General features: G+C 41.5%; 1 protein-coding gene across 1 annotated transcript in view; it reads left to right on the top strand.

The window, feature by feature from the left end:
• The window catches only part of LOC102781031 (F-BAR and double SH3 domains protein 2-like), a 41,034-nt gene extending 28,933 nt beyond the window's left edge, over nt 1-12,101 (top strand). Inside the window, exons 11-20 of the mRNA XM_087847485.1 lie at nt 1,727-1,843; nt 4,429-4,527; nt 4,823-4,975; nt 5,072-5,206; nt 6,490-6,573; nt 7,986-8,169; nt 8,254-8,477; nt 8,699-8,909; nt 8,997-9,061; nt 9,144-12,101. Coding sequence (XP_087703611.1) covers nt 1,727-1,843; nt 4,429-4,527; nt 4,823-4,975; nt 5,072-5,206; nt 6,490-6,573; nt 7,986-8,169; nt 8,254-8,477; nt 8,699-8,909; nt 8,997-9,061; nt 9,144-9,227 — 1,356 coding nt within the window. The 3' untranslated portion in view covers nt 9,228-12,101. The remainder of the gene's footprint in view (nt 1-1,726; nt 1,844-4,428; nt 4,528-4,822; nt 4,976-5,071; nt 5,207-6,489; nt 6,574-7,985; nt 8,170-8,253; nt 8,478-8,698; nt 8,910-8,996; nt 9,062-9,143) is intronic.
• The last annotated feature ends 1,143 nt before the right edge of the window (nt 12,102-13,244 follow it).

The following is a 13,244-nucleotide window of genomic DNA, read 5'->3' as shown; positions in this document are numbered from 1 at the left end:
GTTAAAGTTGATTGTTTGCAGTTTTTTTGTTTGTTTGTTTGTTTTTTACCAGAGCTTTAATGTGTTTTTCCAGCCCTGTTAATTTCACATAGATATCTCCTGTACTTATAAAATTATGAATCTTCAAAAGTTGAAAAAGTTTTACATTTCAACCCACCACTATGCACTTTCTGGGCCGATAATTCATAAAAAAATAAGTAGAATGAAGGTAATATTTATGCATGACTTCATTAAATGTACTAAAGTTATTACACATATACATTCAGCTGATTGTAACGGGGTCATGTGGGGTCATGTGTGTGTGGAATGACCCAGGATTTTTATTTTATAAAACACCCGCAGGTCTGAACCTCCCTTTCTACATGATAGCCCTGTGCAACAGGTCACGTAACATGCAACAGGTCATATAACAGGTCATGTAACAGGCCTTTAAAGTTAGGTAAGAAGTTTACAGAAAATCAAATGCTGCTGTTCACCTCATGATTGCCACAATATGGCTGGTGAAATGATGCTTCTGAGATGACTTTCCAGAGTTGCTAAATTCTTCCTTCCTTCCTTCTTTGCTTCCCTCCGACTGTTTTGCATCTGTTACGCTCTCAGCTTTATGGATTTCTCAGTTCAACTTGACTGCGTGGATTGTTTTTCAGTGCCAGTTCAGGTCTGAAACTCCTGCTGTGGTCAAAATCTGCCCTGGGAGCTGCACTTTATGTGATGAAAGTATATATCCGTATATAAAATACACATCCTAAACTCCTTTATGAGTCCCATTGCAGACATGCTAATTCAGGTGCACCTGCTCATGAAGCCCGCAGTGTCTCCTTGTGGCCTTAAGTCTATTTTAAATAATTTTACAGCCACATTAGGCTTTTATTGGATTCTTTGCCCACTATAAAAATTAATGTAAATGTCAGCTTTGGTCCAAAAATATTTTCCTATCAGGCTGTAAGGTGACACCGCAGGTCTGCCAAGCGATGTGTGACGACTGCCGTTCGTGGATGTAAAAAAGTCAGAGTCTGCCGCCCAGCTCCGCCACTCCTTTTCTCCTCTGCCCCGCCGGACAACACTAGACAATTTGTTCAAACTGCAAACGCTGGTGTTGTTTTCATTGGAAGTCAAACAAGCAGCAGCCTGTTCCTAAAGAAAACATTAGTGGTGGAGAGCCTCCCCTGCCTCCCCCTGCACCCACCCTTCATACCACTTGCACCAGACGGAGGGATCCGGTAAGGAATAGAGCTGAGTTTGGGAGGGAGGGAGGGGCAGGAGGTAGGCCGGGCCCTGTGAACAGCCCATCTGTGAAAAGGAGGCATTGTGAGCGGGCCTCACCAGAGTGCACTGACCCCCACACTCCCTCCACCCAGCCTCTCCCCTCCATATTCAGACACACAGCTGATGTCATGTGGAAATGGCTTAACTCATTTTGTCGGGGTTTAGAAGAAAATAAAAACTGAAGACCGTCACACCTTAAAGTCAACAAATATAAACCTGACTCGTCAGAAGTCTTGAAACTCACCAGCCATCCTGGAGCAAATCAGGGCGGTTAGTTTAAAGCCTGTATCCGTATCACTGGGGAAAAAGCTATAACTTACATTTCAGTGATGACTGGGATTTTAAAAATATTTAAAATTCACTGAAGAATAAAACACTTCAAAAACTGTCTGAATGATAATATTTACTTATTAGTAAAAACATTCTTTGTTATACGCTGGTGTGTTTGTCTTCGCTGTAGGTGGTGCAACTGCAGAAAGAGAGCGGGACGGCGGAGGAGCACACTCTGGATAAGGAGGCGAGGAAATGGGCGAGCCGCGTGGCCCGAGAATACAAGAGCATCATCCACACTCAGAAGGTGAGAACCTCATCAAACACAGACAGTTTCTGCAGGCATCAGGACAAAGATGGTGTAACCATGTCAGTCTGTGTGTTTACTGAAGTACTTTATTTTCATTGTGCACATATCCAGTGCACAACTTCTCCCTGTAATACAATTAGTTCCTTATATTACAATAAAACAATAAGTACATAGGGTGTCAATTTTCTGTTCTGTATGCATGTGGTGCAAATGGGTCATAAAATGCAGCAGGTCATGCAGTGTTACAGTTGTAGTGCATGTTCGCTGTGAGGTAGTAATTGTTATTGAGTTCTTTTTGTGTTATTTTTCTGTGGTCTGTTAATGTTGAGAGGAGTTCAAGGTGTTTTAATGAACACTTTTAAACTCGTGGCTGTTAACTCTGTTGCTGTTGACTCTACAGGCAAAGTGTCAGGACATAAATCATGTTATCATGTTAAACACATCATATCCTTTCTAGTTTGAACCGGAACATCAGAATGACATCAAATGCGACTTATGCAAATATCAGCCTGAGACACTTCGAACACCAAGCAAACAGTTAGATGTTGACAATAAAAAAAATAATTAATTAAGAATTAAAAATATAAACTCGTTCCAGAGTGAAAGATGTGCCACGGTGGGACGTAAAATAGCCACATACAGAAACTTCTCCTTGCTTCATGTCCTTATTGTGCTTTCTAGCGGGGGGGCTGAAATTCTTTAATTATATTTTTATTGATTAGAAGAAAATAGAAACAAATATAACCATGTTGTTCATAAGACGACTAAGAAAGGGTTTATAATGCTGACGTGGTGTAACAGTCCAGACACCGTGCAGTGAATTAAGTTACACATGGTGTATGTAAATGATTAAAGCACGGCGTTGATATTTGAAAACACAGCAGGTAACACTAGTCCTTGTGCTCCGAGTAAAGCGTGTAATCGTTATTCACAGCGATCCAGTAACCAAATTAGTTCAAATCGAATCAATCAGTCAGTCAAATAAGATGTTATATTTAAAACAGCAGACACACATAGCAGATAGGTTTTCTTTATTGTAATGACATAAGCATGTTCTTTTCTTGTTGTGTAAGAGACGATCTGACTGGATGGCTGTTCGACACAGAAACGTCCTGAAAGTCCATCTGTTGCAATCCGGTCAGTGCCAGCGTAGCACCATCTGCTGTTTCACAACAGAAACAACTTTTCTGTGTTTTGTTAGATTCATAAAGCGAACCAAAAAAATTGGCAAATTCCGGTTTTAAACATAAAACACCTTTAAAAAAAAAGTCCCACAAAGTTGATGTTTAAATTCTCTTTTAGGGTGTAAAAATCTGCTAGTTTTAGAGCTACAGATTACTTGTTGAGCCCTCTATTGTTAAAAATAGATTTTTGGAGAATCTGTGGATTTAAAAATATGTTAAAATTAGTCCATGTTTTCATATTGAGGAAAAAATGTAATGCTAGACCTGCCCCCATCCTGCAACAGCAGCAGTTGAGGCAATATATTTACCCATCAGTCAGTCAGTTTATATATTCTGTATTCAGTTATGAAGGCTCTAATTGTTGTTTGCGAGCTGCCGTTGAGATGCTTGTATGTGTCCGGGGCTGTTGATGGGTCTGTATGCAATGATGGGCGTAGCTGCGGGAAGTTTATTGTTTTTTGTTGATGAGTGAGTATAGGGGTGGGATTTAATAAGTTTTCTTCGTCCCACTCCTTTTTCAGGCAATTTTTGTTTTTTGTTTTGTGCATTTTATGTTCAATATAGGTATTTGTTGTGCCTGAAAATGAACAAATGAATGAATGAATGAATGTCTAGGTAGCTCTGGCTCACGTTACTGTAGCCTTCTAATCAAAATGCATTTGCAATTTACATTTTGCATGTAATGAAATGTGCTCTATAAATAAAATTGGCATTGACATAAATTTCGATGCCTATCAAAATGATATCCTCAGCAGTTAAAGGTATGAGTGGTGGTAATTTTTGTTGCTTTTGCTTTCACTATATAATGAATAAACCCATATAAGGAAAAGTCATGAAATATGATGATCATGGGATTTTAATTTAACAGTTTTTACAATTTCAGAGGAGTCAAAATGACCCTTTGGACATGATGAGTGTGACGTTCTGCAAAGAGAAGGAAATCCTCTGGGAAGTTTAAGTCTCTGAATCTAAACGTGCGTGTTGTGTCTGTGTTTGGGTTTGGAGTTATTCTGATGTGGTTTGTCACCCCTTACTCACACAATCCCTAGAAAATCTTTGCAGGAAGTGTACAAAATGCACTGATGTGTCACTTTTTTCCATTAAACTGGAATTTGGCCTTTAATGCAGCGTAGCCGGTCAGCTGGATGATAATAATAAACCTCGGCATCATAAACTCCTCCATATCTTACCGCAGCATAAAAGGATAAAAGTGATAAGAGCTCCGTCTCACTGGTTTATTGCGAAAGCCGGTTTAAGATAAGTGAGCACAGCTCGTGCAGCGACCTGTTTCCAGATGTCCCTGTTTATGTTGATCGCTTTATTGTTGGACCGTTTCCATCTATTCCATGTGTTCCTTTGTATACGTCACCACAATGGTTGTAATTGTTTTGTTTTCAGGCCCTGGAGGAGTACGGGACCCAGGAAGCTTCGGAGCCAAACAACAGCGAGCTGGAGACCAAGATGGAGGTGGCCAGGCAGAGTCTCCGGAGGGCAGAGGTAACCTTTGAACTTCTAGATCAGCGATTTCTCCATCTTCTGAATCAGTTTCTCCTTATTTAAAGTTGCCCCAGTGCGCCACCTGCTGGTTTGAAAGGTGAAGTGACAGATTTAAAGGATTAATGTTCTGTTAGAAGAGAGCAGAGGTGTTTAAAACACATTAAGTATTTATTTTATTTTCATACTAATCTCATTGTGTTTTCTTTATTCTTTGGGGGGAGGCGGGTTGTCAGTGGGTTGTAAAAGTCTGGTGGTCTTTAACTCATCTTTTTTTTTAAAAATTTTTTGCTGCTAGACGGTGAAAGCGAAAGCCGAGGCCCGGCTGGACCTGCTAAGGGAGGCGGGAGTCCCGGTTGAAACGTGGCTGAAGAGTGCGATGAACCAGGTGATGGAGGAGCTGGAGAACGAGCGCTGGAACAACCTCAGTACCCACGATCCTTCACTCTCCGTAAGACGAAAACTCCGATGCCACAGTGCTGTAGTTTTGAAGTATATGCGCTGTAGATTTGTGCCCTTCACGCAGATGTCGGTCTAACATCCGTAGGTAACAGCAGATTTGGAGCGAGAGGACGAAGAGGAGATGGAGGACAGCGGTGAAGTGTTGGACGACAGCAGCTCCAGCCCCTCCAGCACCTTGAAAAACTATCCACTCACCTGCAAAGTGCTCTACTCCTACAAGGTAACGACACACGCTTAAGCAGGGTCGTAGCCGATGAGTCGGTCAGTGCCCAGAGAAATGGTGACATCTACAAAGCCTCATGTGTTTGCAGCGAGTCGAGTCTGAGTTTAGTCTTCTAAACCACCAGTGTCACTGCTCTGGAAAATACACTGTTTGATTGCTGTTGCAGCATCTCTGTGCTTTCTGTATTGACTACTCGTTAAAATACGTGTAGAGGCCGGCCTTGCCTCGAGCTCGAGGCACGGGGAGTGTTTGTTGGGAGTTACAGAAGCAGTCATTATTAGAAAATGCAGGAAGCTGGCGTAGCTGGGTATTGTTGGATGAAGATTCAGGAGCCACAAAAAATGTGTTTTTGGAAGAACAGTGACTTGCAGAGTTACACTTTCTGTCCTCCGTAAACTTAATTTTCATGCAGAATACATAAAACGGCTGGAAGTGAAAGGAAATGTATTTTTAAGATTCTGTAGGTTTAACCTTATTTTCTGGTAATTATATGATTAATATTTAAATCTTTTTAAGTGTCTTGTCACGTTCTCCTGTGCCTCTGTGGTTCTCTCCAGGTTCCTCCTTCAGTAAAAGAGAAACTTGTTAGATTAAAGCTTCTGTTACTGACGCAGACAGCTGGAGACTCGATGGCTGAGTGTTCATTCCTGTTATATTTTCTGAAAGTGTGGTTGAAGTCTGCCGTCTGTGTGGTGCATTATAATGTGGATGCTCTCTGTGTTAGCCTACAAAGCTGGCTGGGATTTCCTCCATCTCTGCTGGATGGATGTCGTCATATAATCTATTAACATGTAAATACGGTTAACCTCTCCACACATGATTTAAATATTTGGATTGGACGTGAATCTTTAACATGTCACCGATTATAATCCTGACTTTGAAGTAAAGCCACTTTTTGTTTTGGCTGTTTTTAATCAGTTCCAGTCGTGTTTAACCCCATTTGGATTTACTTTCCCAAACTTTGTGGCATTAATGATTCTGTGTCTAGGTTTAAAACACCTGCTCTCTGAATTTGTACAGAAATTCTAGTGTAAGTCTGAGTTTTGTGCTGCTTTATATGCTTTATATTACCTGAGTCCTGAGTAAAGTGTGGTATTAATGCAGGCATGGTCTCAGTGTTTTCTTCAGTGTTCTGGCTGATGTTATTGAAGCCACAGTGAGCATTTTTGTCCGTTCACCAGTGTGGCGGTATTTGAAAAATATACATCACGGGTGAAATAAAGATGGTTAAACTGTTACATCATAGCTTTAATTGAATTAACGTGTTTGTCTGTCTGCAGGCTTCTCAGCCAGATGAGCTGACCATCGAGGAGCAGGAAATCTTGGAGGTCATCGATGATGGCGACATGGAGGACTGGGTCAAGGTACAAAAATAACACAAACACAGTTGTGTAGCAGAAGCACTCTCATGTTTGAGGGTTGGTTGTTTTGTGTATTAGTTCACTCTCTGGCTCTTAGACTGTTTGACAAACATTTAGTTTCAGTTTTTATAAGAACTCGCACCGGTACAGACTATCTGCTGGTTTTAGTGTTTCTCTGGGATCAGTTGGACTGATGTGGCTTCAGGAATTAGAATAATTCAACTAAAATGCGTGCGGTGCATTGAGGCAGGTCAGGTTGGCCTGGGTGGTAGAAGCTCTGCTGAACAAATCAAAAATGTACAAATACACAGTTCTCTGCTTCGTTTTTTGGCCCCACGGCATTAAAGGGCTGATGGGAGATTCTCGTCACCCAGCTGGGCAGGCAGGTGGGCGGGCATGGCACCCAAGTTTATGAATGCAATAATTCATGAATGAGGCAGTTTTTAAATTCATACCTTAAGTGCAGCTACTGAAAATCTGGGCCAAATCCTCAGCAGCGCTCCGGTTTGATCACAGTTTGTCAGATTCTACTTTTTAACAGCGGTTCGTGGACTCTTGATCAGTTTGAGATCTGCGGAGTGACCTGGTCGTGGATATAAAATGTTAATTTGATGATCTCCCAGCTACCTAGTTATCATTTTCACTTTGTTTGTCACAGACTGTTACAAAGTTGCTCCTGGACCTTTGGGAGAAATTTTGAGAAGTCTTTGAGGACATTTTTCAGGTGGTCAGTGGTGTACACTTAAATGTAGAAATGTCATCTGTGGATGCTCCCATCATTGTGTGAAGTCATTCTTTTATAAAAGCCTCTGCAGAGCTGCTGGTGTGTAGTCATTGTGTACTTTGTGTGTGGTTGTTTTCAGATCATTTCCCTGAAGGAACATTGTGCATTGTTGCTGTTTTACTTTGGTTTATTGTGTAAGTCTGGCTTTCCTGTGAGCCATTGTGCAAATGTTCCACGTGTTGAGCCAATATTTTATGTATATTTACTTAGGTGATTATCTTTTCATATACAGATATAGTGTTTTTATTGGGGTATTTATTTTAATTATATACAGATCTGTTTTAGTGCTGTGATTCCCCACAGCATGCCCCAACAGAGATCCCAATACCTCTGAGTGTTTTGCAATCTGAATGAAAATAAGTAAGCAGCGGGAGGGGAGGTTCATAAAATCAAGCTTCATGAATTCAGCAGAGGCTTGTTTAGGATTTTAGATGTCTCGTTAATTCAGGAAGAGAGAACAAAAGCTCTCCTATTATTCTCTTTGTGGCTGTTATTAAATTCTGGCGACGATGCAGTGATATTGTTACAGCCCTACTCTTTACATCTGACTTTATTTTTTCTCATTAGGAGTTTTCCTGTTGAAACATTTTTGGCTGTCGTCATCGTCTGTGTGCATTGTCTGTGTTTCCAGGCCAGAAACCGTAGCGGACAGGTGGGCTACGTCCCGGAGAAATACCTGCAGCTGCCCTCCTCCAACAGCCTGCTGAGCATGCTGCAGTCGCTGGCCGCGCTGGACGCCCGATCCCATTCCTCCAGCAATTCCACCGAACCTGAAACCGAACTCCCAACCGGCTCCGTCAACGGAGACTCCAGTGGTGAGATCCGCCTCCACCAGATAATATCGGAGTTTTGATTTCCTGCTTTGTTTAATACCCTCGTTGCCACTGTCTGTGTTGCAGTTTCATTCGCAAAGGCTTTGTACGACTACGCGGGACAAACGGAAGATGAGCTGTCGTTCCCAGAAGGCGCCATCATCCGCATCCTGAGCAGAGAGACCCACGAGGACGATGGCTTCTGGGAGGGCGAGTTTAACGGCGTCGTTGGTGTGTTCCCCGCGGTTCTTGTGGAGGATCTCACCGTGACCAGCGAGAATGGAGATGGGCAAAGAGACGGCAGTGCACAGGTAGGCTCACGCTGACTTAGCCGCTAAATTTCATGTTTACACAATTAACGTTCTTCTGGTTGAACGCACACACACTGTGTCCCCCCCCTGGATCAGCTGCCTCCACATCAGCGCAGTACAAATCTACTGTAGCAACTTATTTGTGACACTAAATAAATTATTTCTTTTTATTTTATATAAAATATTAAAGTTTGCACACCTGTCCACTGTTTGTGTTGAAGGCTTCCCCGTCCACACTCTCTCAGTGCGAGCGCTCCCCTCGTGGTCCCTTCCAGCCGGGACCTCTCCACAGCAGCCCCCTTCAGACCCCCACCATGTCCTCTCCAGTGTCGAGTCCCTGCAGCGCCACAGCCTCTCCCATTGGCCGACCACCCTCCTATCACAACGGACACCACAGACCGCCGCCAGCTCCACACAAAAGCCCCTTTCACAGTGAGAATCTCTGGTTTGTCTGTGAGTGGTTATCTGTAAGAAAAAAGGCCGGTGTGAATAATAATCTGCCTCCTCTGCCCTCTTCAGGCCCAGCACAAAGCTCCCCCCAACCCCCCAAATACCCGGAGAGCGGCGGTGGCACCATCCGACCCGTGAGTAAAACCTTCTGCGGTGACGTAAATGACAGCAAACCTTTTTTATCTTCATTTTAACTGAGCCGGTGGATTTTTACAGGTACGCGCCGCACCTCCGCCCCCGAAGCAGCATCCTCGCGGGCAGGTGAAGCGGCGAGAGGAGGTTGAGATCACACTGGTGTGAAGGCGGCACCCCCTCGAGCAGGGACTCGTAAAAACACTCCCAAAGGAAACCCAAGGAAACTTAAAAACTCCTGAAGACGCCTGGAGACGGAAGAAGCCCCCCCACTCGGAGAAGGAACACCGCTGCGCCTTTTTCTTTTAACTTCCTGTTCAGTGTTCTCGTTTCTCAACACTACTTTACCCAGAGTTTGTACAAGGCTTCATTTTCACCCCCGAACAGTTAATAAGGTGATAACGAGCAAAAGAAGTCGATAGAAAAGTTAATATCATTTTTATCCGTTTGTAAAAATCAGTGTGTTTGGACTCGCTGGCTGATATTTTAGGGAGTCGAGCTCATTCGTTCCCTTGCAGAGAGCTCAGTGTGGTATCATTCATCACTTCGAGCAGCCAGTTTGGTTCTAAAGAACGTGCAGCTGACTGAATGAGGCGTTTCATGATATTTAACGCACCAACAGCATAAAACAGAGTCGTTAGCTGATGAGCAGACCCTGGATTTTCTGTTGTTTGAGACTTGGTCATAGCAGCGTTTCATGTTAAAGTAAAACATGTCAGACTGGACTGACCTTGACCTTTGAGAGGTCAAACTGAAGGAAGTGTTTGTGTTTTACCTTCATTTTTCTGTTTATGAACAAAGACACGAGTCTGCAGAACATATCGTCGATCAGGCCTCTGTTCCCTAGATTTAGACACATTTCACAGCCCTTCAGTGAGTCTTGATAATTTCAGCTGTGTTCTGAAATGAGAACTGAATCCGTGAACACATCAGGGAACTGTTCACAGAGGTCCCACAGACCTCTATAGGACCAGAAGTCTTTTACAGACGCAGGGGTCGCCCCCTGGTGGCCTGTAAATAAAATACAGTTTTTTTCATTGTTCACTTTTCCAACCTGGGAGCTGTGTCAATGTTCTGATGTCTGTGGTCCTTTTTGGCAGTGACGTCATTCCCGAGTTTCTGCATTCCAGCAAGAAAGTCAGAAAAGCAAAATAAGATGGGATTTATTTTAGCTGCAGCACGTTCATTGATAGAATGTGGTAAGTGCTTAGCGTGTGGCTTATATCACGAGTCACAAATGCAGGTGAGTGACAGAGCAGATTATGTTTATGTTCTCTGTCACCATCTTGGATTGTTGAGGCTGCTCTGACTTTCCAAGAAGGAAATACTAGTTGAGGGGGAGTTCCAGACGAAAATTACTACTGGGAGCTCAGGAATTCCGACTTCCGACTCAATCTGGAATGCAGCGTAAGCCAAGGGCCAACAAGACAACAGCAGATATTTTGACGTCGCCCCCTGGTGACAGGACAAGGTTACAGCACCATTGTACAACCACGCCGCTGCCTTCAGTGACCTTGCTTTTTAGGTGTAACCACTTTTCTGTATCTCTGTTGTCACTAAATTGCAAAAAAATGTTGTTTGAGGTCAATATACAAAGAAATTGTGCGCAGTAATCAGCAAAAAATAGTCTGATAATCGCTAATTACATCATCAGCAAACCATAAATCAATTTTCTGTTTCCACCTGAGCGATCTTTAGGCTGCCCGTGCTCCACACAGGTATTGCACATGTTTTCACTTGTTTTTTTGGCTTCATTAGTCGATTATGTTTAAGATAAACTGCCTCCTGGCTCCGGTTTCGCATTAAAGTCTCTGCAAGAAAACAGATAAGTTCTTCCTTCAGCTCGTCGGAAAACATCACTTCTAACTGATCGTGTTATGGATGCCTTAGCTGCAGAATTTCTCCTCGTTTATGGATTGAAGAAAGAATTTTTTATGTTATAGTTATGATTTCGCCCCCGTTGTGTCTCACATCGTAGCTCTTTGTTACCACCATCAGATTCACGTCTATGCAACAGAGCTGCACTTGTGAGCAAACCAAAAGTCTCGAAAAGAGGCTGGTCCTCTCCGCCGACACACGTGACCGCTCGCGGTTACACAAACAAGGGGAAAGTGGCAATTTTTACCTGTGATTGTTTTGGATCCCTTATCTTTTTTTCCCCTTCTAATGTTTAGGAAAAGTTTAAAGTGGGAAACATAGCACGTAAACACACAAACACACAGTCTAACTCTTTTGTTTTTATGTTGCATAATACAGAAGAAAACTGTTTTTACGACACTAATGATGCCAGTAACAGTCACTGTTGGGGAGGACAGTTTACACTGAGCATGTGCAGTTTAAAGATGCCTTTTATTTTTAAGGAGGAAACCATTTTGAGCTGCTAGCTGTCCAGTTTAAAATCTATAGTGAAGCACTTTCTGATGTCTTCTTATTCCTTTTCAGTATTGTGGATGTTTTGTTCAATATTTCCTGTTTGATGTTTGTTTACCAGCCGTATTGGTATCAATACTTCCTGTTATTTAGCCGTAAATAGCCATTGTAGTGTCTTTGATTGAGATATGACTTGTCGATCGTATTGATAGTTTACAGAGAGCTTAGAGATGGATATCTGTGCAAGTAATGGCACAGCTTTTTTCCCCTTTTTTGTTTTTAGAATTAGGATTTTAAGAAAACAAAAGCAATTAAACTGTAGCTGAATCTGATCAGAGGAAAAGAGGTATCCGTCAGCCGTGACGCTGCGTTCTCGTTGATCTCCTTGAGATCTGAATGACATCAAACTTATTTTTGAAGTTTGCATTTACCCTGTTGTATTAAAAGAATAACTAAAGTTTCTTTTCCATTAGAGATTTTTTTGTTAACCTGTTTACTGGTCTTGATTATGCATCAAGTCAGAATCTGACATTCTTTTTTTTTTTTTTAAAAGGACGTAAAAACTCCCACGTTTTACAGCGTCGGCTATGCGGAGGCTGCCAGGCGTCATATTTACACACCCATGGATGTTTAACTGTATTTATTGTGTACAAATAAATGTGAAATAAAGATAGCTTAAATGGAACAAGACTCTGTTTTAACTCTTAATTCCTGCATCCACCTGTTTAAAATATATTATTTTAAAATAATGTGTTACATGACTACACAGAAGGATGTTTCAGCTCCATTTTAAGTCTACGACTGAGTCGCTGTATATAAAACAAGTCACATTTTTTTAAAAAGCACCTGCTTTTTTTTCTTTCTTTCTTTTTTTGACTTCATAATTACAGGCATTGAAGTTGAAAAAATGTTTGTTGGTCAAAATCTCAAAATTTAGATTTTTTTTTCTCAGTGTTTTGAGTTAGTAAGTCTCAGATTAGCCCTAACGCTAATTTAATTCAACATTTTGTCCTACAGATGACAAAAAAATTCAAAATAATTCGGTGGCTGTAACATACGGAAGCGTAGAGCTGCCACCCAGGCAAAAGAAAAATACAAGTGTATCACGTTATAACGTGAAAAGTTTATTGTTCTAACAAGATACTTTTCCTGTTTGTACAATATACTTTTCACGTTTGAACAACATAACATCACGTTATTACAATATACATAATTATCACGTTCGTACAATATAAATATTATATTGCACGAACGTGATAATTATGTATATTGTAATAACGTGATATTATGTTGTTCAAACATGATAGTATATTGTACAAACAGGAAAAGTATCTTGTTAGAACAATAAACTTTTCACGTTATAACGTGATACACTTGTATTTTTCTTTTGCCTGGGTGGCAGCTCTACGCTTCCGTAGTAACAAGCTTCCGTATATAGCAAATATAAAAAATATAAATATTTCTTAATTCTAAAATAAACATTAATCTGAGTATTTAAAAAAAAAATTATTGGACAAAAACTACATGGAAAAAAGAACTCGGTGAAATACAAAAAATAAAGGCCTATGTTAGCAGAGACGGGTCTTCCAGCAGACTCTGCATGAATATTGAAGATACTTATTATTTAGTCGGAGGAATAATCACACGTGGGGCATCGGCTTTCACCGGAACATCACACCAAAAGGTGACATTTTTTATTGAACTCTCGCGTGCACTCTGCTGCATAACAAGAAGCATCCTTTCAAAATAAAATCACAACAGATGACAATGAGGGCATACCTATTAACTAGCTCAACACCCCCACTTGCACTCACG

The sequence above is a fragment of the Neolamprologus brichardi genome, chromosome 10, assembly GCF_056152115.1.
Source record: "Neolamprologus brichardi isolate AB-2024 chromosome 10, ASM5615211v1, whole genome shotgun sequence".
In the NCBI taxonomy this organism is placed as follows: Eukaryota; Metazoa; Chordata; class Actinopteri; order Cichliformes; family Cichlidae; genus Neolamprologus; species Neolamprologus brichardi.
The sequence above is the reverse complement of the archived record's forward strand: the minus strand, read 5'-3'. Positions and strand labels throughout refer to the sequence as shown.